At 39.5% G+C, this 26,645-nt stretch overlaps 1 protein-coding gene across 3 annotated transcripts in view; it reads right to left on the bottom strand.

The window, feature by feature from the left end:
* Positions 1-26,645, bottom strand: part of nrg2b (neuregulin 2b) — a 163,033-nt gene that overhangs the window by 66,660 nt on the left and 69,728 nt on the right. For all 3 annotated transcript variants that reach the window (XM_087280006.1, XM_087280007.1, NM_001145091.2), the window contains 1 exon segment: positions 18,997-19,115. In XM_087280006.1, coding sequence (XP_087136132.1) covers positions 18,997-19,115 — 119 coding nt within the window.

Here is a 26,645-nt window from a genome sequence, read left to right as displayed (position 1 = left end):
GCAAGTGCATCTGCGCTCCGCTTTAAATAGATCCAGAGAGAGGCTTTTAAAGACTGCACATATTTCCCTCTGTCACACAGTCCACCCTGCTGCAGCAGGATATTAGCTCCATTAGCCTTGGCTCTGAGCCGATGGATGGATGTGGACAGGCAGGAGAACATGATTCACGCCCCGGCGAGGGGGGTCGAGGGGAAGGCCGTAAGTCACACGGGGGTGGGGGGCCTGTACGGAGCCTCCGATCCACTCTACTCAACCAGCCGGCGATCAATGACATTGAACCACTTACAGGCACTCCCCATTCACAGACATGTCCACGGAGAGAGCCGGAGCACGCTCATGCACACGCTGCAGAAACACACGAGGGGGAGGAGAAGCAGAACGGATGGAGAGACAGCCTAATGAAGAGCAGAGTGAATGGAAGAAGGATAGAGGAATGGGGGATTTGAAGGAGACAGATTATCAGAAAGGAGAGCCACTGACGGGAAAGAGAGAGGGGAAAAATAGGAAGAATCTAAAACAGCATGTTCATACTACAAGTATGGCTGAAGAAAGCACTGTCTGTCGAGTGTGTATGAGTGTTTTTTTAATGCATATATTGATTTATTTAGCAGGTCCTTTAAGATAGAAGAATACATACATTAACAGTTCATATTGTTTTTTGCAAAAATATAGATAGATATATGGGTAGATTCACTGGTCACTCTATTAGGTACACCTGTTCAACTGCTTGCAAATTTCTAATCAGCCAATCACATGGCGGCAACTCAACGCATTTAGACTAACCATGTTCCATACACTTTTCGCTGTTCAGCGCACTCCTTTGTCATTGAATGCCAGATAAGCTTGTTTGTGTGATCAATCTCTGAGTGAACATCTATTGCACAATCTAATTTTTAATTGATGTCGTTTGGACCAGTAGTTTTTGAGAAAAGATGGGAAAAGTACCACTTTCGCATGTGTACGGAAGATGATAGGTATTAACATTGTTCCATACTCGACTAAAATAGTGTTCCGTACAGGGCACATAACTTAATTCAATGATATAAATGGGCATTGTTTGAAGTCTTAATGAAAACTTATGTCAGAATATACTTTTATTATGTTTAATTTGAAGTTAATGATATATTCAACAACTCTTTTATGAAAGTTTGAAATTAAATAGCTTCACAATCATTTAATTTTTATATCTTGAGTATTTTATTACACAATGACAATTCAAAATAAAAAATATTTTTTTTTTATGAATATAAACATCATCACTGCACAAAGATGATCCAAACAACCCACAACTGATGTTTAAATATCCCCATTTCAAAGCATTTATTAAAGAAAAAAAAATGTATTTAACAATTTGTGATAACATAATATTCACTTCATAAAGTGCAAATGTCTCCCCTTCCAGGCAACACTCGCACTTTAAGCTTGCCCACTGTCTATTTTCAAGCGCATTAAGTGGACGTAGCAAACTTACTGAATTTTCTCTGAAACATATTGACCTTATTCTCCGCCGATGAGCGGGTGCTGCCATTTGAATCTTTTTGGCTCGAGACTTCCGGTCTCATTCACTTCCATTCATTTTTAGACATTAAAAACTGCTCATTACGCTGCTTGATGTTGCAATTTGACATTTCCTTGTTATATTATTCTACTTGGTCTGTATAGTCATGCAAACATTTGTTTGTAGAGCAAGTAGTTTGACCATTTTCTGCCGTTTATTATTCCTAGTCATTTCTCCCATAGGCGACTGGATCGGAAGTTCTAAGACAATCGCGAAAACAGGTGCACTTCCGCATTTTAGAATAAGGTCAATAGTAGGAAGGTCTCTGTTGTGGTTCGGGTTGAAAGAGTGAGAAGTAAAGATTACACAGATATATAGCTTGCCTATGACCCGAAAGTTTTTATTACAAGATTAGCATTCAAATGTTATCCGTACGGAACATCGTTGTGTAAGGAATATGGTTACTCTACATTAGACAAGGTCAAGACGATCTACTTCAGTTCAAATCGAGCATCACAATGGGGAAGAAAGGTGATTTACGTGACTTTGAATGTGGCATGGTTATTGGTGCAAGACGAGCTAGTCTGAGTATTTCGTAAACTGCTCATCTACTGGGATTTTCATGCACAGCCATCTCTAGGGTTTACAGAGAATGGTCCTAAAAAGATAGATTTTTCAGTGAGCAGCAGTTCTGTGGGTGCAACTTAAATGAGCACTTGTTACAACTGAGAACATTTCTGAACGCACAACACGTCCAACCAGGGGCGGACTGGCCATCTGGCAATTCTGGCAAATATCAGAAGGGCTGGACCATTTTTAAAATGTGGGCCGGTATGCTATTTTTTATTTCAATTTTTTTTATAATTATTGCTTTTACATTCAGGCAGTTTTTGTTTCTTGTAAGATGTGAATATTATGAAGATGATGATGATGATAATGATGATGATAATAGTAATAATAATAAATGTTAAGCATTGGCAAAATCGGCAATGGCTAGCTGGTTTAGAGATAGGCCGACCCAATCAGAGGTTACACGTACATAATCAAAATATGGCAAGAATGTCAAACAAACTGTCGGTGCAACACAAGCTAATTGTCAGAGATGGACCGTAAAGGCAGTGCTAAAAATCAGACATTGCCAAATGCATAAAATTAACTGAAATAGTCTCGAAAGGGGGCAGCACAATGGGTAGCGCTGTCCCCACACAGCAAAAAGGTCAAAGGTTCGAGCTTCGGCAGGGTCAGTTGTTGTTTCTGTGTGGAGTTTGCATGTTCGCATGGGTTTCCTACCGGTTTCCCTCACAAGTCCAAACACAAAATAAATATCTATTACATATGGTACTGCTCATATTATTTCACCATCTGTACACCAATAAAAGTAGTGAATGTGCGTGTCCGAGGGTGGGGGTGTGTCGGTGTGATAATGTGAGCTGGTGTGGCTACAGTGCCAGGGCTGATTTTTTGTCACAGTCCGCCCCTGCGTCCAACCTTTTGGCGGATGGACTACAACAGCAGAAGACCACACCGGGTGCCACTCCTGTCAGCTAAGAACAGGAAACTGAGGCTACAATTCATACAGGCTCACCAAAATTGCACAATAGAAGATTCAACAGTTCAGGCTGGTGGTGTTGGTGTAATGGTGTGGGGGATATTTTCTTGGCACACTTTGGGCTCGTTAATAAAATGAGCATCGTGTCAATGCCACAGCCTACCTGAGTATTGTTGCTGACCATGTCCATCCCTTTCTGACCACAGTGTATCCATCTTCTGATGGCTACTTCCAACAGGATAACACACCATGTCATAAAGAGTGTATAATCTCAAGCCCCTTTCACACATACAGACCTTTCCGGAAAATTGCCGGCAATTTTCCGGAAAGGTCTGTATGTGTGAACAGGTCCTTGTTGAAAATACCGGTAAATTCGTTCTGGCTATTTTCCGGAAAGAGAAGTTGTAACATTACCGGCAATTTGCCGGAATGCTGCGCTGTGTCAATGCAGAAGGAAGATTCCCGTAATAAGCGCGTGCACGTCTAGAACGTGCTGACGTGAGACGTCTGCTTTAGCCAATCACAACAGTCAGACGCATTTACGTCCGCGCGGTTTGTGAGGATAAAAGCCTTTGAATATTTTTCCAGACACATTTAGCTGCTTGAAGTTAGTCAGATCACGTTTATATGTTCTTCTTAATGCCAACTGTGTAAATAATCATCGATGAGATGCTTATGATAAGCCGTGGTTTGTTTACGTTCGTGTGCCTGTGAAACAGCCTGTGAGCGCCTGCACACGCACATATTATGAACATCTCGACATGCGAAAGTGATCCTGAGAAAGTTGTTCACAATATTGATCATCCACAGAGTTTTTCATTTAGTCAAATGTTTGCAAATACAAGCGCAGCCGTTTAAAGCTCATTTGTGGTGAATGATGTCAGAATGTACCGGTATTTTGGAATGGATGTGTGAATGCTCTTTTCCTGAAAATTTCTGTAACGTCCTCGCCTGTGTGAACAGCGCTTTTTTGAATATACCGGTAAAGTCGTTCCGGAAATTTTCCGGATATTTACCGGTATCACTGTGTGAAAGGGGCTTCAGACTGGTTTCTTGAACGTGACAATGAGTTCACTGTACTCAAATGACCTCCACAGTTACCAGTTCTCAATCCAATAGAGCATCTTGGGATGTGGTGGAAAAGAAGATTCACATCATGGATATTTAGCCGACAAATCTGCAGCAACTGCAGTTATTGAATAATCACAATAATGAACAATCTGGCAAAACTGGTTAATATTAGGAGGGCAAGTCTTGCTCCCCCATCCCCGCTCTTCACTTTAGTCCACAGTGCACTACACTTTTGTTACACTTTTGACAACCTACCCACAAGTAAAACTTTCTATCTTAAAGGGCAAACAATTACTGACATTATTGTTTTTTAAAAAATATTTACAAGCTACAGGTGAGCACAATTGTTTTTCATTGATGCGTGACAAGGCAGGAAGGGGGGGATCTGGCAAAATAAAACGGCGTATTGAAATCTGGCACAAATCAAGCCCTGATAATAACAATTTGTGCAACAAGTTAACAAGGGAGATTAATGTCAATGACATTTGTCTTAGTATCTCTCAAGAGAGTTCAGAATGATATCATCTAACAGCAAAACTGAATTCAACTGCTTCAATAACCAATAGTATCTGGATGCAGCCTTTATGATGCAAGCTGAGATTGCATCACTCAGAGGTGCGATGTCAGACACAATGCACTCAATGGAGCTAGTGACATCACTGTGAGTGGTAGGGCTAGGGGTGGGGTTGGGTGAGTGCATTAAAAAGCATTGCATGCAGCTCAGATTGCATCTGCATCGAGTCTTTAGCCAGACCCCTTTCTCAATAACAGCAACATTACTGTACCATATTGGTCTGGGACAACAGTGGTGAGGATCCCAATGCAGTTTATTAAGAGATTTATCAGGGAGGCAAAGGTCACAACAGGTGCAAACAGGAGCATCAAGGTAATCCAAAAGCCTAGTCAGAATACAGGCGAAAGGTCTGGGCAGGTGGTAAAACAACACAAACAATAAAGCAAACAAAAGTAAAAAAACACAGCAAGGCTAAACAGGAATACACTTTGAATTGCTCACAGTTTACAAGACTCAACAAAGAGTGTGCGTGTGAGTAAGTTGTATTTATATTTCTGGTAGTCAGTCTTCAAAAGCGTAGCAGCGTGTTTGTAATTAGTGGTGATCAAGGACTGGTGTGTGTGACTTGCATGATGAGATATGTAGTCTAGTTCTGTGGCAGATGTGCATGTTTTCCAGCGATCTGGTCATCTTGATAGTTACTAACTCACTACCTATCATGTATATTTTAAGATACTGTTTTATTGATAAACGTTTTTGCATGTGTGTTTTCATGTTTCTTTTTATATGAAAGTGAGTGTAATGCTGTGTTCACACCAGACGCGGAAAGCGCGTCAAGCGCAAGTGATTTACATGTTAAGTCAATGCAAACGCACGAATAGACATCCTGCCATGTGATACGCGTGAATAGCATGAATGACGCGGAACGAATGGCACGATACGCGCAAATGGCATCGCGTCAAAAATCTGAACTCAAGCGGACGTTCGTGTTAACCAATCAGGAGCTTGCTCTTGTGGGGGCATGATTGTGACGTAGGGTCTGATGTTGGTGTCCCAGGGAAAATCCTTTAGCCGACTCTGACAACAGTTCATCAAACTGGACTCGGCTCAGTCAGAAGCACCCCTGAAAGCTTCCATCATCCAGGTTAAGTTTCTGGAGGAGTTTATAAGCTCACAGAGCCCAGAACGACAGTTTTTTAGCCTTTATAAAGCATATAAACACTGTTATTTTCTTAATGAAATCCATGTTAGCTAGAGTCACCAGGGAGACAGAAGCCCTGCCCATCACGCGAATCCGCGTCTGTTCTGAATTGAATTTGATGTGCGAATGAATTGGATTTGACGCGCAAATGAAGCAGGGGTTGACGCACGAATGAAGCGAGTAAACTCGAATGTTCAAGCGGCTATTTATGCACGAATAGCACGATTTATCCACACGTCCTGCATCTGGTGTGAACACAGCCTAAGAGAAAGAGAGCATGTGATTTTCATAAACAATATAATGTTATTTTAGGGGAAAGGCAAAAAGAATTTGCTAATTTTTTCCTATTGTTAAAAAGGATAGGTTTGCTATGTGGGTTATGCTGTAGTATTCTCTAAGGCAGTGGCCCTCAAACTGTGGTACGTGTACCACTAGTGGTACGCAGGCTTCCTTCTAGTGGTACGCGGAGGAATGAAATATGTCATGTACATGCTATATATATTTCAAAATTTATCAAAAATTATGTATATTATATGCCATATATGACATAGCTTATATTTCTGAGGTAATCTGCCACGTTTTTTTAACTGTGCACGCTACTGTATTTCAATACTGCTCATTTTGGTGGTACTTGGAGAGACAATTTTTTTCTGAGGTGGTACTTGATGAAAAAAGTTTGAGAACCACTGCTCTATGGTCTTCTGAAGTAACTGACATCTTTGTTTTTTTTGCTATGAAATGGAACTTTCATGCAGTTAAACGCTGCCTGGGAGCTGTACTTTAGCTCTGCATTTACCTGAAAAAACTGCAAACCACACACACACACACACACACAAAAAAAAAAAAAAAATTCCTCAGATATTCTAAAAGGCAAAAAAAAAAAAAAAAAAAAAAGAAACATAATGGAAGTCAATGGCTTTACCCTTTAAACATTCTTCAATAGATCTTCCTTTGTGTTTAACAGAAGATAGAAACTCAAACAGGTTTGAAACAAGAGGAAATTGAGTAATTAATGACAGAATTTTCCCTTTAAAATGTTTATTGATCAAAATCAAGTGATCAACATCTAAAATAATTCTGCAACAAATAATTTTGTACAACTAAAATAACTGGAAACCAATTACAAATGCCTGTATTCACTCTTTGTTAAAAACAAGGTGCATACAGTACACAGAGTACAGTGAATGCAGTAAACAGTGTGCTGTAAACAGTCAGTGGTTGACAGAGGCTGGGCTGGGCTGGGTGTGTGTATGCGCACCAGTGTGTTTTATGTCTGTGTTTGCGTCAGACTCATTAAACTGAAGGCAGCAGTGCTGAGCTCTGGACGCTGAACTCATTCCTCATTTATCTCAACTCAAACACTGGATCCACAATCATCCATTTAACATGAGTCCATGTGCCTAAGATGTGCTCATTCATAAAGATGTGTGTATGCCATTCAAATAAACAATGACTTTTACTTTATTTTAAGTATATATCTGAGCTTGCTTTTCTTGCTTAGCCTTTTTTGTCTTGCTTCTAGTCCAAATATCTAAAATATCTAAAATCAAGAAGCATTTTCTAGACATGTAATTAATATTGTCTTGTTTTCATAAACAACATGTCTTAATTAAGTGAGTTTTTCCTTAAAATAAGCAAAATAATCTACAAATGAGGTAAGCAAAATAATCTTATTTTAAAGGAAAAACAAGATTATTTTGCTTACCTTATTCGTAAATTATTATTTAAGATATTTCAACTAGAAACAACACTTGAAATACAATTACTGAAGACACCAAGTGATGAAGTGTTTCAGGTGTAAATTTGTCCCATTCTATAGGTGGGCAACAGTACGGGATCTTCGTTGTCGCATTTTTCTCATCAAAATGTTCCACACTTTCTCTATTGATGACAGGTCGGGACTGCAGGCAGGCCAGTCAAGTACTTTTGGTATTCACTACTTTCTTTTGTATTTGCGTTTGCATGCTGTCCCAACTTTTTCTGATTTGGGGTTGTGTTTTGGATCATCTGGCCTTCCATTTCTGTGTAAACAAACTAAAACTAGGGTTGTCAACAGAATCAACTTCAGTACTGATTAGTATTGATATTTTAAAAATGTCTATTTCCCACAAACATTTGAGCAATGCTGGGCACGTTCTTAAACACAGTTGATTGGCCATTGTGTTCACATGCTCAACATACATGAATGTGATTGGCCGTGAAAGACTTTAGCTCTGCGTTTACCTAAAAGATAACTGCAAACCTTAAAGGGACAGTTCACACAAAATGAAAATTTCCTATTCTAAAGAATATTGGACAAAATAAAACATGTTCTCCCCATGTTGGTGAGAACTTGTGGAGTTTGTAAGTTACGAAGTACTGTATGCTATCCGTATCAGATACAGAAAAGCTAGTCCATGCTTTTATGACTTCTAGGCTGGATTACTGTAATGCTCTGTTTGCTGGCTGCCCAGCATCCTCTATTAACAAACTTCAGCTAGTACAAAATGCAGCTGCCAGAGTTATTACTAGGTCTAAAAAACATGAACATACCACCCTAGTTTTATCCTCCTTACACTAGCTGCCTATTAAGTTTCTTATTGATTTTAAAATATTGCTTCTTACCTATAAAGCTTTAAATAATCTAGCTCCTGTTTATCTAACCAACCTTCTGTCTCACTACAATCCAACTCGCTTTTTAAGATCTCAAAACTCAGGGCTTTTGGTAGTACCTACAATAGCAAAGTCAAGTAAAGGAGGTCGAGCCTTCTCATTTATGGCTCCTTATCTTTGGAATAGCCTTCCTGATGTTGTCCGAGGCTCAGACACACTCTCGCAATTCAAAACTAGATTAAAGACCTAACATTTTAGCTAAGCATGCTTTATCCCTTAGCAGTATGATACATTAATGTGCCCCAAGCAGGTTTTTGCATCTCATTTATATACACTATGAACAGCAGCTATGCTAATTATTCTCTATTTCATCCCAAGGCCTCAGAGACTATGCAGCACCACTGATTCGATCCAAGACCATCGACGAGATGATCCAAGGTTTTCAGAATCCTGGACCTGGCCATATCCTGAGCAGCTGCTGTGGTGGTGATGGAGGAGTGGAGAGCATGAGACTGATTCCTGTGACGCTCCAGGGACAGATGAGTCTTCGCTGAACTCCAGCCTCCGGCACCTAGACTGCAGCTCTGCACAAGACGTTTGGCCAGTGGACAAATGGTCGTGCCCAAATGAGCCTGGTTTCTCTCCAGGTTTTTTAATTCTTCACTTTCGCCAATTGGTGAAGTTTTTTCCTCGCTGCTTTTGCCACTAACTTGCATGGTTCGGGATCTGTAAAGAGCTGCTGGATTTGTTCTTCAGTGTTTGGACTCTCAGTAGTGATTAATAAACCACACTGAACTGAGCTAAACTGAACTTAAACACTGAAAACTGAACTGACACTGTTTCAATTTACTATGATCTTATATGGGAAGCTGATTTGACACAATCTACATTGTAAAAGCGCTATATAAATAAAAGTGAATTGAACTGAAATTGAATTGGCGTGGTTTTCCTCTGGGTGCTCCGATGTCCCCCACAGTTCAAAGACATGTGCTGCTATAGGTGAATTGGATAAACAAAAATTGACCATAGTGTATGTTTGTGTGAATGCAAGATGGTATGGGTGCTTCCCAGTACTGGGTTCTGGCTGGAAGGGCATCCGCTGCATAAAACATGTTTAAATAGTTGGAGGTTCGTTTCGCTGTGGTAACCCCTGATAAATTAGGGACTAAACCAAAAGAAAATTAATAATTGAGTGAATTAATTCTTCCAGCCAGACTGAAATAAATAATACTTCCTCCAGAATAATGATGCTGAAAATTCACAACTTGCACTTTAAAATATTTAAAAATAGAAAACTGATGTAATTTTAAATTGACATTACACACTGCCGGAAATATTTCATGATATGTTTTCTACAATATTTTTAATTGTAGAAATGCAAACCTAGTAGTGTATGATTTTGAGAGCAATAAGACTTCATGAAATAGCATTAGGACTATTCTTATGGTAGTTACTGTATGAAGCAAAGTATATAACTGGTGCTCTGTTTCTTTAAGAGCACAAACAGGGTCAGTTGTTATGTGTGTGCGTTCTGTGTTAAGTATACTTGGCTCTTATTTCTGACAGGCTCTTGGCATTGCAGCTAAAGATCTCAGCGGCCAGAGTCCAGCTGGGTCTCGCGTCACACACAAACATACACACAAGAGATGTAAACACACACTCCTTCGAAATGACCCGTCTTCAAGGACGTTCCGCTTAAGCCTGCGCAGTTGTTGTCCTGCTTTAAGATTCGCACCTTTACTCTATGCTCTCAGATGCTGCAGAGCATTACCCTGCTGACCCTGCATATGGCCACTATAGAGCATCTCTCCCTCCTTCTCTTCTTCTCTCGGGTGTCTGTGCTGTTATATATAGCTAATATCTGTGCACTTATGGACTGAACTGCTTGCTTTTCCTGGAATGCAGAATAGGCCAAAATGACACAGTTCATCTTCATTAAGCACATTGAGTTAGCTGTAGCTATTTACTGTTTACACACACATAAAGTACATACATTTTACTCAGAAACTCTCTAATACATTATGCTCAAGGCAAAACAATACACTCAATGTTATTGCAATAGGCTCATTTTACTAGCCAGGAGTTAAATGATTGAGTTTACCATTTTTTAAAATGAACTTTTAGCTTAGCTTAGCATAGGTCATTGAATCGGATTAGACCATTAGCATCTCGCTCAAAAATGTCAGTCATAAATATTTACATTAGATTTCACCTATGCTGTTGTTGTCTATTGGAAGGAATGCATCAATGGAGCCACCATTTTAGTACAGGGTAGCGCTCCTTTGAAATTAATGTGGGACCAAGGTGGAGTGGAGGACTGGCCATCAGAAGTTATAGATATATACACATATATTTAGGATCGGGAGTTTTCTCGGTGGCCAGTATGCAAATATTTTTTTTTAAATTCCGAAATAATTTTACATTTTTTATATCGATGGATAAGTGAGCGCATGGGCATTGCCGACAAAGAGCATGTGTTTGTGTGCATGGAAATGTATTATCCTCCCTCCCTGTTAAATTTGATCTAATCCGTGTCCTGAAACACACTCCCTCTCCTGCGTTCACTTCTAATGCTAACAGAGGGAGCGATTCTTTTGTGAATGAATCTCCGTTATGAACGACTCGTATGAACCATCAATAGCCTGCATTTCAATGTGCATATCCACCTTTCTGATCTAAATGTATGTATCATTTGTGATAATCAATAATTTAGGGTGGACAGTATGCACATTGAGGTGCACTGTTGTGTTATCAGGCACCCTTATAAGTTAATTCAAAACTAGCTGATACTTCACTTAGCTGACAAAAATGTTTCCGCAGTGTCTTGTCATATTTAATTTACATTGTTTGCTGATTTCATTCAACAATCAAGCATAAGCCTAGAATTTAGTGCAAGTTGGTCCTACTTTGCCTTATGGTTAGAGCATTAAGGGACTGTTTTATCATCAATAATGTCACATGTGGGGCAGCACGGTGGAACAGTGGGTAGCATGTTCGCCTCACAGCAAGAAGGTTGCTGGTTCGAGACTCAGCAGGGTCACTTGCTGTTTCAGTGTGGAGTTTGCATGTTCTCTCCATGTTCGTGTGGGTTTCCTCCAAGTGCTCCGGCTACCCCCACAAGTCTAAAGACATGCGGTACAGGTGAATTGGGTATAGGCTAAATTGTTTGTAGTGTATGTGTGTGAATGGACGTTTCCCAGGGATGGGTTGCAGCTGGAAGGGCATCCACTGCGTAAAACATAAGCTGTATAAGTTGGCAGTTCATTTCGCTGTGGTGTCCCCAGATTAATAAAGAGACTAAGTCAAAAAGAAAACGAACGAATGAATGAATGTTACTTGTTGAGCACAAAAGCTTGTAACATACAAAAACATAAACAAAATCTTACCTATGAATTTTAATGCCTTTGTTTTGTTTTCTTTGTTTGCTCATTACTACACCCATAAGCAGCGCAGGGTCCAGCATCTTCAGATTGGCTTTAGTCTTGACTAATGCGGTTGAATGAGATTTGTCCTGGGAGCACTGTACAAATGTAGCAGCGCTATTGATGCATGCTAAGGGTCTCTATGTGACATGTGATATAATAATTTTCCTATTTATTGTTGAGACTTTTCTACAGTTACATCATGTACTAATTCAGAAAATGAAGAGTTGCTATTCACTAAGCAGATATGGTTAGGAAGTATACTCTCATTCTGGCATAATAATCAAGGAACTTTGCTGCCATACCCATGGCATAATATTATGCACCTCCTGAAAATAGTCTGCAGCTAAGTAACTAGGTAGTAGTGCTGTGTAACATCATTACGCCTGCTGCAGCCATGGTAAGGCAATGAAGTTCCTGGACTATTACGCCAGAATGAGAGGATAGTTGCATCATGGGATAGCACAGCATGCATCAGATGCACACTTCAGAATCTCGCCGGAAGTAGTAGGTCATCCGGGTACTTCTGTATTGCATACTATATAGTTTGGTAGTATGCGATTTCAGGCGCAGCCCATGTGTTTAAAGTCTTGTCAGTTAAATCCATAGACTTAAAAGATATGAATGTAGTATTCGTGACATAACACTGTATGACAACGTTTCAGATGACAGTTCCACAGCTAATCTGTCAGATTCTGAAGTGCATTACAGGTCTAAAGAAAATTATAAATGATAAATGATCTTAAGTAAAACAAATACATTTATAGAGATGGTATATACAGTAAGTATACAATTTCACTTACCTGGAAATGGAGGCAACTTAAACGATTTGTGAGCACAATTAAGTGCACACAGCATGCTATAACATCTGATAATTGTAGGAAATAATTCCAAAAGGCAGTTGACTGTGTAAAGCCACATAAAACAAAACAAAAATATGATGAATATGCTGAGTTCAGCGGCTAATCAGACGGAATCAGCTAAGGTGACGAGACACTGAGCAGCCTGACTTAGCTGGCACTCAAGTAGCGACACCATTAATTTTGCAGACTTAATATAACTTAAACAAAAGAGATGAGTTATAATAAAGTTCACCCCCTCACAGTTATCATGAAGTTAAATATTAGCTATAGGCACCAAAACCATCTTTTGTATCAGGCTGTAAATGTTTTTATTAGCTGTAAAATAGACCAATCTACCATTGCAGTCAGAAAACATCTGGATTTCCTGAAGCCAGCCCCATAAAGGCGAGTAGATGAGTTGCAGTTTTAGGTACTTCGGGAGTAACGGGAGGGTGCCGCTTGGTTTAAGCTCTTGCAATTCAAATGCTATCTCATGCAATGTGTAAATGGTAGATTTAATGGCAATATTTGGGAATTTTGTACGATCTCATTTGTACATTTAAGTAAAATATTCTCATCCCCAAATCGGGGTTGGGTTTAGGGGTTGGGTTTTGACTGAACTCGTATGAATTAGTCACTAAACTGACAAAATGTTAGCACTGTGAGCACACACACATGCAAGCATGTGCATAAAATGTTTAGATATCGCCTCTCATCGCTATGTTATTTTTTATTAACTTATTTTAATTACAAGTATCAGTTTATTTAAATTTTGAATGAAATTTTTTTTCATACAGCTCTTTACTGTAGAGAAGAGCGATTCTGAAAGAAAGTCTATTCTTCTATCAATCAATAAATAAATTACATATTTTGTTACTAATGAAGCCTTAATTTATTCTATATTTTAATTAATTGTCTCCCTCATCCATTCATTTTTTGGGTCCTTGGGACCCTGCTGACACATCAGATAATGGAGGGGTTTTGTGGACAGCTAGAGGACAAAGTTGAGAGAAAGAGAAGGACCCCATATCTCAAACCACTCAACCATTACTGCCCTTAAGATGAGCTGGATAGAGCTCGCATTACTTACACACACATGAACACATAGACACACACACACATACACACACACACACACACACACACACACACACACACACACACACACACACACACGCACACACACACACACACACACACACACACATATCAAACGCCTCCAGCTGCTGTGATATACTCCAGAGACTGAAGCAGGTGGAGAGATCGGTGAGTAAAGCACCAGATGAGAGAGGTGTGTTCTTCACAACAACACCCAACAAAACGCTGCCTCAAATCCTCTGGCGCAATGGTGGAAAAACAGATGAAAAAAATGGAATTCCAGTAAAGGAGGGATGTAAGTGTTATCACAGATTGGTGGACTCTTTTGACTTGTGCCGCTATGCAGGAAGCTAAATAACAAACATTACAAAAATACCTGTCGGTAAGAGTCACCTTTATCAGGCTTGCATTTCCACTGCCTAAAGGGTACCAAGGGTACTCTTTTAGTGGGTGTGGTGTACGAAAGAAAGTTTCAGTCGACGTCATTCTCACTCGAGGAAATGTCTACAATTAAAACTTGAATAACAAAATTACTTAAACTACAATAAAATAAAAATATGAAATATTTGTACGGAAATAAATTATATATAAATGAAAAAAAAATTAAGCCTAACAATCCTCCAAATGTAATAACAGTCATCTACCAGAACCTAGCAAACACCTTCTAGTGGCTAAGAATGATCCTGCAATAGACAATAGTCTGTTTATTAATTTATTTATTAATTTTCCATCAGCTTAGGTCTTTATTTATCAAATATTCCAGCATACTGTATGTTTTATGCAGCGGCCGCCCTTCCAGCCACAACCCATTACTGGGAAACACCAATATACTCTCACATTCACTCACACTCACTCATACACCAGGCATGTAGCCAATTTATTAAAAGAGTGGTTCTTTTTTCTGAAAAACTGGACCTTTTTGTAGTTATTTGCATAGTTTTCTATTTTTATACAAGGTTTATGCTGCATTTTAGTGAAATTTTAACCACAACTGATTGAACCAAAATTATTTCCTACCTTTTTACCTTTTTAAGTCTTTATTTAAAAGTGTGCATTTAAACTGTAAGTTTTGTATTAAAGTTTTATAAATAATGTTGAGATTAGCATTTTAAATGACAATTTTACAACAAATAAACATGAAAAGATACTTAACTATAAAATACAATGTTATTATTTTCTATCATTAATATCTTTTTTAGGGATCTGTTGAAACTTGTTTTAAATTAAAAATGAAGCCTATACGCAAATAACAAACTGGCCACTACATCCAACTTTCCTCGTTCATAATATTTAAATAATTCACACATAATGTTCAAATAATTTATGATAGCATAGAAGTCAACCATGAGATAAATGAGCTCATATAGGGGACCAATTCTAGACCTTTGTCACTGAGAGGTTGGTCTTTCGATCCACCCGAACCCCCCCGGCTACAGGTCTGAACACTACGGCCAATTTAGTACATTCAATGGGGTATATGCACACAGACTTTTAATTTCAGTCAGCCTGCCCCAGGGCTTTCGGCTAATTGACATCCCATACAAAATCGCAATAAAATACAAGATCTGATTTCTCTGAAAAACAGCGATCTTCACTGCCTGGCTGAGATACGATATAAAGTGGGTCTCAGACCAAACAACAAGCACTGCATTAGTTGATATTTTTCAACGGTATGTCTTTAAAATATGGAAAATAATTTTACCCCAACATTTTTTAAATGAAATTTCTGCACTGGCCTGCTGCTAATGAATGCTTAAGTCTATTTAACTAATTGTATTGTAATTATGTTACCACATCGATGCTGTAAAAGGAAGCTTATGAACTTGAAAATAGTCACATAAACCTTTCACAGGATGCTTATTGTTGGCTGAAAAACACTAGCTGTGCATATAGTCGATTCTCCTAAAGCGCAGAGGAAATTTCCTGGAGGAAACCCACACCAACATGGGGAGAACATGCAAACTCCACACAGAAATGCCAACTGGTCCCGCTGGGACTCGAAACAATGACCTTCTTGCTATGACGCGACATTGCTAACCACTGAGCCCCTGTGTCACCCTTAATTGAAATAATACTTTCATTTGAAGCGGAAACTGCTGAGGCCATTATTTTTAGTATGTTGACGTATTTCCAACTGAAACTGAATATTGAGTAGGGGGCGGAGCTTTCTTTTTGATCATCATTCACTTACAGTGAATTAACAGTAAACGCAGCGTGGTTATAAATATTATCGCTGAAGCTGTCAAACTGCTTTGGCCTGGTTCAAGGCAACAGTACATTGTGTGAGTACGCCCGTAGAGTGCTTTTACACCTGTAGATTGAATCCTTTGTTCCAAAACAGGGTTTAAAATTGTTACATTGTTGCTCTTTGTTCTTGGTGCAGTTTGCTTTTACACTGAAAAGTTTCTAAACAGACCAAAATAGCTTAAAACAAGTCACATGTGAGTAAACTCTCCTCACATTGGTCAGATTTCCACGGTTGTACAAAACAATAGATTTTTTTTTCTACCCATTTAATTTATATCTAGGCTATTTTCTTCATTTACGTACTGTTATACATATATAAATATATATATATATAAAATTTCCACTATGTATTTTGACCATGCACCTAGTTACCTTTACATGCACGCACACACACACACACATTGTTTTTTTATGTTATTGTTGTTGTTTTGTTTTCTCTGTATGTGAACCCATTTTGCGTACTACTACTACTGAGTCCTGCTCAGCTGTCATGCTTCCTTTTTTAAAATTATGACGTTGAGCAATAAGACATTATAAGTGAAAAGCTGCACTTTAAGTTTAAATGGTGACACCCACAGACATTGTCAACAAATATAAATTAGAGGCAAGACTATCCCATACATTACATTACATGACTTTTGTTGGGTCAATTTTCCTAACAGATAAACAGCTCCTGTTAATAGTTAACATGCTTTCACTTTCGTATTTAACATGAAACGCACATTTAACGGTGGGAATGACATCCCGCCCTACTCATCATTACTCACCTTTATCAGGCTTGCATTTCCACTGCCTAAAGGGTACCAAGGGTACTCTTTTAGTGGGTGTGGTGTACGAAAGAAAGTTTCAGTCTCGCTCGAGGAAATCTACAATTAAAACTTGAATAACAAAATTACTTAAACTACAATTAAAATAAAAAATATGAAATATTTGTACGGAAATAAGTTATATATAAATGAAAAAAAAATTAAGCCTAACAATCTTCCAAATGTAATTACAGTCATCTACCAAATCTAGCAAACACCTTCTAGTGGCTAACAATGATCCTGCAATAGACAATAGTCTGTTTATTAATTTATTTATTAATTTTCCATCGGCTTAGGTCCTTATTTACCAAATATTCCAGCATACTGTATGTTTTATGCAGCGGCTGCCCTTCCAGCCACAACCCATTACTGGGAAACACCAATATACTCTCACATTCACTCACACTCACTCATACACCAGGCATGTAGCCAATTTATTAAAGGGGTGGTATTCCAACTGAAACGGAATATTGAGTAGGGGGCGGAACTTTCTTTTTGATCATCATTCACTTACAGTGAATAAACAGTAAACGCAGCGTGGTTAAAAATATTATCGCTAAAGCTGTCAAACTGCTTTGGCCCGCTTCAAAGCAACAGTACATTGTGTGAGTACGCCCGTAGAGTGCTTTTACACCTGTAGATTGAATCATTTGTTCCAAAACAGGGTTTAAAATTGTTACATTGTTGCTCTTTGTTCTTGGTGCAGTTTGCTTTCACACTGCAAAGTTTCTAAACAGACCAAAATAGCTTAAAACAAGTCACATGTGAATAAACTCTACTCACATTGGTCAGATTTCCACGGTTGTACAAAACGATAGATTTTTTTTCTACCCATTTAATTTATATCTAGGCTATTTTCTTCATTTACGTACTGTTATACATATATATAAATATTTATATAAAATATTTCCACTATGTACTCTGACCATGCACCTAGTTACCTTTACATGCACGCACACACACACACATTGTTTTTTTATGTTTTTGTTGTTTTTTTGTTTTCTCTGTATGTGATCCCATTTTGCGTACTACTCGCAGCTGTCATGCTTCCTTTTTTTAATTTATGACGTTGAGCAATAAGACATTATAAGTGAAAAGCTGCACTTTCATTTTAAATGGTGACACCCACAGACATTTTCAACAAATATAAATTAGAGGTAAGACTATCCCATACATTACATTATAGAGAATCACAGATAAACCAAGACTTTTGTTGGGTCAATTTTCCTTACAGATAAACAGCTCCTGTTAATAGTTAACATGCTTTCACTTTCGTATTTAACATGAAACACACATTTAACGGTAGGAATGACATCCCGCCCTACTCATTCTGTCTACATATAGCTGTATTATAGATATATACTCTGTGATATAGCTTGGTTCGCATCGTTTTGTTTTCTCACTACAATCGATCTGCTCCAGAGTTTGTTTCCATCGAGCCGAGACCACCTCATTCAGGTGATCTCAGACCAATTGTTTTGGCGCAGATCTGAGCGTGATTGCTGGATTCACATATGCCAAATGCGTCAGGTTCCGAAACAAAGGTCTAGATATGAAAGCACCCTCAGATATTGCTTGGCGCTGTTAGCAGGTTTGGCATGCTATCCCGGGGGAGAACCTTGAGCTCAGAGATAATTGAGCTCAGGGCTCCGGCCTAGTCATTTAGCATATAAGGAGGTCTGAGATCAGGTGGTTCTCGAAAGTTCTACTGGTAAAGGAGAAAAAGGAGGGGGTAGGGTGGAAGGGGGGATTTTTCTAAAACGAAGATAAGACAGTAGGGTGGAATTGGCCTATTTACTGTAGGCTTGGATCAATCTGATTGGATATTGATGAGAGACCAGCGTCGATCAATCATATCACATGCTCCTCTCAAAATTAGTTTGTAAAACTTTACTTAATGCCCTCAACTATTTATTTCCAAACAATGCAATGATTTCAGATTTCAAATTTCAAAAACAATCTGGAAAAAAAACGTACACAGACAGACTTTTAAATCTATCATAAAAGCAATTGATGAACTTTATTTTTTTAGGGAAACAATTCTTGAAAATCACACAGAAAAACCTGTCGAAGATGAGCAGGAACACAAGTGCGTTGTGACTTTTAGCTGCTTCCAATGAGAGAAAAAACTAAGTAGGTAATAATAACCCTCTTACTGCTTTGGACGCTGACGAAGCTGGTGGCGTTTTCTCTGCCCAGCGAGTTCTCCACCACACAGGTGTAGTTCCCAGAATCCTCCAGTCTGACTTTGCTAATGTGAAGCTTTGAGTTTTTCCTGCACAAAAACAGCCAAGAAAAACATAAGGGTTTGAAGATAGAGATTTAAAGAGACAATAAGTAAAATGTGGTGGGAGAAAAAAGCAGAGAAAGAAACTGTGTACATTTACAGTACTAGTCTAGCAGAGTTCTTCTCAAGTATGTGTCGTTTTTGCAGAAGGACATGACCAGTTGTTGATCCAGAGTATCAACCAATCAGATTGTATGGTAATACAGTGTGCTCAACCAATCAGATTGTAGGGTCTTTTCGTTCACTTTTGAAAAGCTGTTGCAGAAATCCCAACAATTTTTTGAAAAAAAAGAGATAACGGATGGTTATAAAAATCCTTATAATAATTAAAAATAATTTATAAAAATAATGAGTTTAAAATCCTGAATGATATTATTGATTTGATGTAGTTCTGAAAACGTCCTACTTCTCTGTTTATCCGTCTGACTTTACAGTCAGTTTCTTTTGACCGCTCCTGCCGTTTAAAAGAGTATTACACTGGCGAACGCATCAAGTATAAAAGCCTCGTCCGTTTCGAGAGGTGCACGCGCAGTCAGCGGAGGTGTGCAATGCGGAGCCAGGCGAAAGTATAAATCCAGCTTTAAAGGGCCATGACACTCCCCACTTTCGGTTAAAGTCTACTTCAGAATTTTTTCAAAAGATGCATGATTAATGGGTGTGGAACTCCGTGAGCATCGGGCAGGAGTGGGCGTGGCCAGCAGGGGAGTGAACAACTGTTGTTGTCAGTTAGCTCACAAAATGAGACACAAACCGTGAGGAGACGCATGAGTTTATAGTTCACAAAGTTAAAATGCAACAAAGTGAAGTTTATTCATAAACTAATTTCGAGAGGAGCACGTGATTATGATTGAACACGGCTGGTTCTGCATTAGCATGCTTGATCCACCAATCAGGCCATTCCTAACCACTATAAAGAGCCAGGGTTTTTTCACTACAGTCATCTTCGATTTGAAGAATCCCCACTTCCACCCCTACCTTTTCACCTTTCCCTCCATAGGGCAGCACGGTGGCCCAGTGACTAGCACTGTCGCCTCACAGCAAGAACGTCACCGGTTCTAGTTCCTTAACAGGCCGGTGGTCGTTTCTGTGTGTAGTTTGCATGTTCTTCCCGTGCTTGCGTGGGTTTTCCCCGGGTTCTCCGGTTTCCTCCCACATTCCAAAAACATGCACAACAAGTTAATCGTTAAATCTAAATTTCAATACAGGTAATCTAAAAATGCAGCATATCTTTTAATAGCTTTCAATCTTAGTCTTTTAGCTATTATCAAAAGGGGAGTTGTCGAGATCTACCTGAGCTCGAGGCTCCCCTCTTTTCCTCCAAACGGGAGGGAGCCCAGGGCTCAAGAACCTTGGAGCTCAGGGCTCTCTCCCGGGACAGCATGCCAAATTTGCTTATAATCAATCATCAGCTAAGTGTGAACTCTTGAAATAAACAGTTATTTAATGCCCTGCTACATTTGTTAGTCGTAATTTCATATATACATAACCACACTTTATATAATTATAAAGATAAGTGTGTTAATATAAACACTATAAAAGAGGAATCTCCATCGATCCACAAGACTAAATTATAGATCTGAATGCAGACTCGTGCAGCAGGTCTCCTGACCTGCCTATTTTAACCATTAGCCCTGTTGGTAATCTGGAGGATTTAGGCAAACACAGCAGCACGGCGATGTGTCTAAATGTAAACTCCTGATAAAAGTCAACGTCCGCCATTCTTCAATTCTCGTGCTGCTCTCCCGACAAAAATGCTTGCAGCACACACACAGCTTTGCTGTATAATCGGCCCTGACAAGATCGTGGGGGAAAAACATGCAATAAACCCCGTGGATCATGGAAACAAACACATACAAGCCTTCATGAACGGCTACTGCGTGCCGTGGGTCCGTGTCTCACAGCTTGCTTGAAGCTGGCAGGTCTGCCTTCGGAAAGCACGTGCTCTCATGAATAATTAAGCAGCCGGCTCTTCTCATAGGATAAGAAAACTCAGCTATGAATAATAATGAGAAACCGACGCGTCATCATTGCACTTGCAGTACTGCGCTACGTCGCCGATTTTGATCCCGCCCCAAAAATCATTTTAAACCCCGAAGCTGAAATTAGCTGACAAAGGCTCAAAATTGTCCAGTTTTCCCCACAATTAAAGCTGACAGATGCTAACATTGTCTTAACTGATGCTCAACACACAAATCTGTTAATATATAAAAAAAAGTTCTCCAGGGTGTCCCGAACCTTTAAGCTGAGGTTTGTGCTTGCAAAATCCAGTCGTACGACACTGCGAAAAAAGGTGGGATAAAACAATATGATTAGATGTTGATAAAAGTGAACGATTCCTTCAGTGGCTGTTAATACTTCTGTACATGTGTACATTTTCAGGTTTTTTATCTTAAATAAATTAGCAATTTCAAAAACTATTTTTTCACATTGTCGTTATGCTGTATTGTGTGTAGAATTTTGAGGAAATAAGTGAATTTAATCCATTTTGGAATAAGGCTGTAACATTAAAAAATGTAGAAAAGGTGAAGCGCTATGAATACTCTCCGGATACACTGTGTAACTAGCACTTCTTGTGTGTATTATCTCTTCTTGTTGAATCGCTGAATGCGTCCTCAATTGTAAGTCGCTTTGGACAAAAGCATCTGCTTGAGTGTAAATATAACAATGCTCTACTTGGCTTCATCAGATTGTGCGTGGGATCAATATCATTGCATTCATATAGCTTCTTCATGCTAACACATTCAGCACATTAGAGGACCGATAACCTTGAAGGATCTCACCTTATGTCCTTACTTTACCTCCATCATTACTAAACCTTCCCTGTCCCCCCTGTCAGCTTTTTCACTCACAGTCACATATACGGATGTCTCCACGACTGTGGATCTGCAGTTTCAGCACACACACATTTGCAAAATTACACAAGGGGCCAGTGAACAGGCAATCCTGTTAGAGTGATCTGCTTTCTCTGGAAACGTGCAGCTCAGCACTTTTTCTGGGAGAACAGAAGAGGAGCCACACGTTACGGAATGCCCTGAATTCTCATTTATGTTTTCCTTCCTGTGAATTGAAGGACTACATATGAACTGACTGCGATGTATGGATTGAATATACAGTCACAGCTACATGCACACTATTGATTTGGTTAAGTAACATTGATGTAACATTACAGCAACATGCACAGCTCAGCAACTTTTTTATTCAGTCTGGTATCCCAAAATGCAACATTCCCATATATTAAAACATTTGCATGGTTACGCAATTCTCACTAAAGACTAGTTTATCCAGACCTCAAGCGTATATAAACTTAGTCATATGTTTTTTTTTTCAATCTCCACCTACAGACAGCACTGAGGGAGAAAGTATTGCGTGTTTGGGCCCACACACTCTCCCCTTAAAAATACCAGCAACCCACGGTCCCATCCGCACAGAAGAGAAACGAAGGGGAAGTTACCAAAAATGAAATGGTGGAAGTTTCTCAATAAGGCCGTCCATAACCTAAACAACACATTTCTAATATCCACACCATTTTTTAATGTACGAACATGTGTGGCCATTTGTAAATGTATATGTTTGGCTTATTTCTAGCAGCAAAACAGCTAAATTTTTTGCTTGATATTGTTATTATTATAATTCTATATTATTTTAATGTACTGATTTAAATAGTTATGTATGATGTACTGTATTGACAATAATGGGATCAGTTTTTTTAAATGTTACTGTTATCAGTGGTTTCGGTGGCTCAGTGGTTAGCACCATCAGCTCACAGCAAGAAGGTCGCTGGTTCGAGTCCGGACTAAGTTGGCACTTGTGTGTTGAGTTTGCATGTTCTCTGTGCCTTCTGTATATTATTTTAATGTACTGATTTTACTGTTATCAGTGGTAGGCGAGGCAGTGGCGCAGTAGGTAGTGCTGTCGGCTCACAGCAAGAAGGTCGCTGGGTCGCTGGTTCGAACCTCGGCTCTGTTGGTGTTTTTGTGTGGAGTTTGCATGTTCTCTCTGCCTTCGCGTGGGTTTCCTCCGGGTGCTCTGGTTTCCCCCACAGTCCAAAGACATGCAGTACAGGTGAATTGGGTAGGCTAAATTGTCCGTAGTGTATGAGCGTGTGTGTTTGGATGTTTCCCAGAGATGGGTTGCGGCTGGAAGGGCATCCGCTGCGTAAAAACCTGCTGGATAAGTTGGCGGTTCATTCCACTGTGGCGACCCCGGATTAATAAAGGGACTAAGCCGACAAGAAAATGAATGAATGATGAATGTTATCAGTGGTTTCGGTGGCTCAGTGGTTAGCACCGTCACCTCACAGCAAGAAGGTCGCTGGTTTGAGTCCGGAGTAAGTTGGCAGTGTTGCAAGTTTGTGTGTTGAGTTTGCATGTTCTCCTTGATTTTGATATTTGTGACCGTGGACCACAAAACTAGTCATAGAGAAACTGTAATATTTGGGAATTGAGATGTATACATTATCTAAATAAATAATCAGCTAAATAAATAAGCTTTCCATTGACATATGGTTTATTATGATAAGACAATATTTAGCAGAGATAGTTATAGATAATTATGTTTTCATACAATTACAGTCAGATAAGTACAAAATGCAAGCCAGGCTCATTATTCATTGGTCCCCCTGTATACATTTAAAGAGTTCACACTGATTATTGATAATAAAGCTTGTTTGGCATGCTGTCCTGGGAGAGAGCCCTGTGCGTATAACATCCTCGAGCCCTGGGGTCCCTCCTGTTAGCAGAGCGAGAGGGAAGTTTGAGCTCAGGTAGATCTCGATGAACTCCCCCGACTTGTTAATGGCTTATGACAGATTATAGGGATAGCTATACTGCTTACTAAAAGGTCATCTATAGTGCCAATTTGGTATGGTCAAATTACTTATATTGCGTGTTTCTGAACTGTGGAGGTAACTGGGAACCCCATGCGAGCGCAGCTTGGACATGCAAACTCACACAGAAATGTCAACTGGTCAAGTAAGGACTTTTAACCAGTGACATTTTTGCAGTGAGGCAACAGTGCTTATCAATTGGCGCCGTGTCACCTGTTCTAGAAAAAAAGAGGGAGAAGTAGGGATGAGAGGGGGGATTCTTCAAGACGAAGTTACTGATGTAAGAAACTCTGGTTATTTGTAGTGATTTGGGAATTATCTTATTGGTGAATCCTGTGTTGGTGCAATCATAAGCATGTGATCCTCTCAAAATTAGTTTATAAATTAACTTCACTTCTGAAGAGAGTGAAATACATCCCAGGAGGTAATTTTTTTGCAGTTTTTGTTTTTGGAAATCCACCAGAGGCCACTGTGTATGCTTTTTCAGCTCACAAATTTCCCTCCCGAGTGCCATTGACTCCTGCCGTTCTTACGTAAATCCATTAGAGGCCGCTGTTGACTGACTGACCGAACAATGCCCTGCCCACCCCCTTCCTTAAACCCAAACATCAGTGTTTTCAAAAGCACCGATTAACCCGCACACCGCCTTCTATAAACCCAACCATTAGTGTTTTCAAAAGCACCGATTAACCCGCCCACTGCCTTCCCTAAACCCAATCATTAGTGTTTTCAAAAGGGCTGATTAACCTGTCCACCGCCTTCCCTAAACCCAAACGTTAATGTTTTCAAAAGCAATCTAGAAAAAGAAAAGCTTTTGGGGATGCCTAATTTTTATCACATTTTCAGATCTTGCCATATTCTCACTCTGTTATTTTCTGACAGACTAACTGACCGAACGATGCCCCGCCCACCCTCTTCCTTAAACCCAAATAATGGTGTTTTCAAAAGCACAGATTAACCTGCACACCGCCTTCTCTAAACCCAACCATTAGTGTTTTCAAAATCACCAATCAACCTGCCCACTGCCTTTCCTAAACCCAATCATTAGTGTTTTCAAAAGCGCCGGTTAACCTGTCCACCGCCTTCCCTAAATCCAAACAATAGTGTTTTCAAAAGCACAGATTAACCCACACACCACCTTCCTTAAACCCAACCATTAGTGTTTTCAAAAGCACAGATTAACCCGCACACCGCCTTCCTTAAACCCAATCATTAGTGTTTTCAAAAGCGCCGGTTAACCTGTCCACCGCCTTCCCTAAATCCAAACAATAGTGTTTTCAAAAGCACAAATTAACCTACACACCACCTTCCTTAAACCCAACCATTAGTGTTTTCACAAGCACAGATTAACCCACACACCACCTTCCTTAAACCCAACCATTAGTGTTTTCAAAAGCACAGATTAACCCACACACCACCTTCCTTAAACCCAACCATTAGTGTTTTCACAAGCACAGATTAACCCACACACCACCTTCCTTAAACCCAACCATTAGTGTTTTCAAAAGCACAGATTAATCCACACACCACCTTCCTTAAACCCAACCATTAGTGTTTTCACAACCACAGATTAACCCACACACCGCCTTCCTTAAAACCAATCATTAGTGTTTTCAAAAGTGCCGATAAACCTGTCCACCGCCTTCCTTAACCCAACCGTTAAGGTTTTCAAAAGCACCAATTAACCCGCCCACTGCCTTCCCTAAACCCAATCATTAGTGTTTTCAAAAGCACCGATTAACCTGCCCACTGCCTTCCCTAAACCCAATCGTTAGTGTTTTCAAAAGCACCGATTAACCTGCCCACTGCCTTCCCTAAACCCAACCGTTAGTGTTTTCAAAAGCACCAATTAACCTGCTCATCGCCTTCCCTAAACCCAACCATTAGTGTTTTCAAAAGCAATCTAGAAAAAGAAAAGCCTTTGAGGATGCCTGATTTTTTTATCACATTTTCAGATCTTGCCACATTCTCATCCTGTTATTTTCTTTGTTTACTTTTTTATTTTGCCTATTGTTCTTGTTTTACCTGCTTTCTTGAACTGTTCCTTGCCAGACTTGAACCCTGTCATTGCAGTAAACTCCTTTCTGTATCTCAAGTCTGCAGATGTAAGCGGCAAGCTACTAGGCAAACTGGTAACAGCGGGAAAGCCGACCACATGGAGGTAAGTGGTCAGCTGGTAGCAGAAAAAGAAACAGAAGCCGCAGGCGGCATCATACCAGGGCCGGAGTGGGACTCTTTTTCAGCCCTGGAGTTTCAAGCTTCAGACCGGCCCACCTCAGTTCACCACTGACTATATTAAAATAAGGTTATTTCCAATTCAGTTTCTAATTCTAAATCACGTCTTTTTTTAAGAAAACAGCACTTTTAGAACTTGAAATGTTCAACAATTTGAAATGTTCAACAACCCCTACAGTATTATGTCTTAACAATAAAAATGAAAAAAAAAAATTGTTACTCAGACAAGGACCGAACCCAGGTTGGCCGCGTCATAATCTAACGTACTAACCACTGTACCACAACAGCTGTATGCATACTGGACTTATCTAGTTATATCAACATTATCCTGCACCCTGCTCACGAGGCTACGAGAAAATAGATAAAAAGGGCAGAGCTGCGGTAAAATAATGAATAAGAAGGCTGTGGTCAAGTAAATAAATAAATAATTTTTAAAAAGTGTGATGACTGCTGAGAGC

This window comes from Danio rerio, chromosome 14, assembly GCF_052040795.2.
Source record: "Danio rerio strain M-AB ecotype USA chromosome 14, GRCz13ab, whole genome shotgun sequence".
Classification (NCBI taxonomy): Eukaryota; Metazoa; Chordata; class Actinopteri; order Cypriniformes; family Danionidae; genus Danio; species Danio rerio.
The sequence above is the reverse complement of the archived record's forward strand: the minus strand, read 5'-3'. Positions and strand labels throughout refer to the sequence as shown.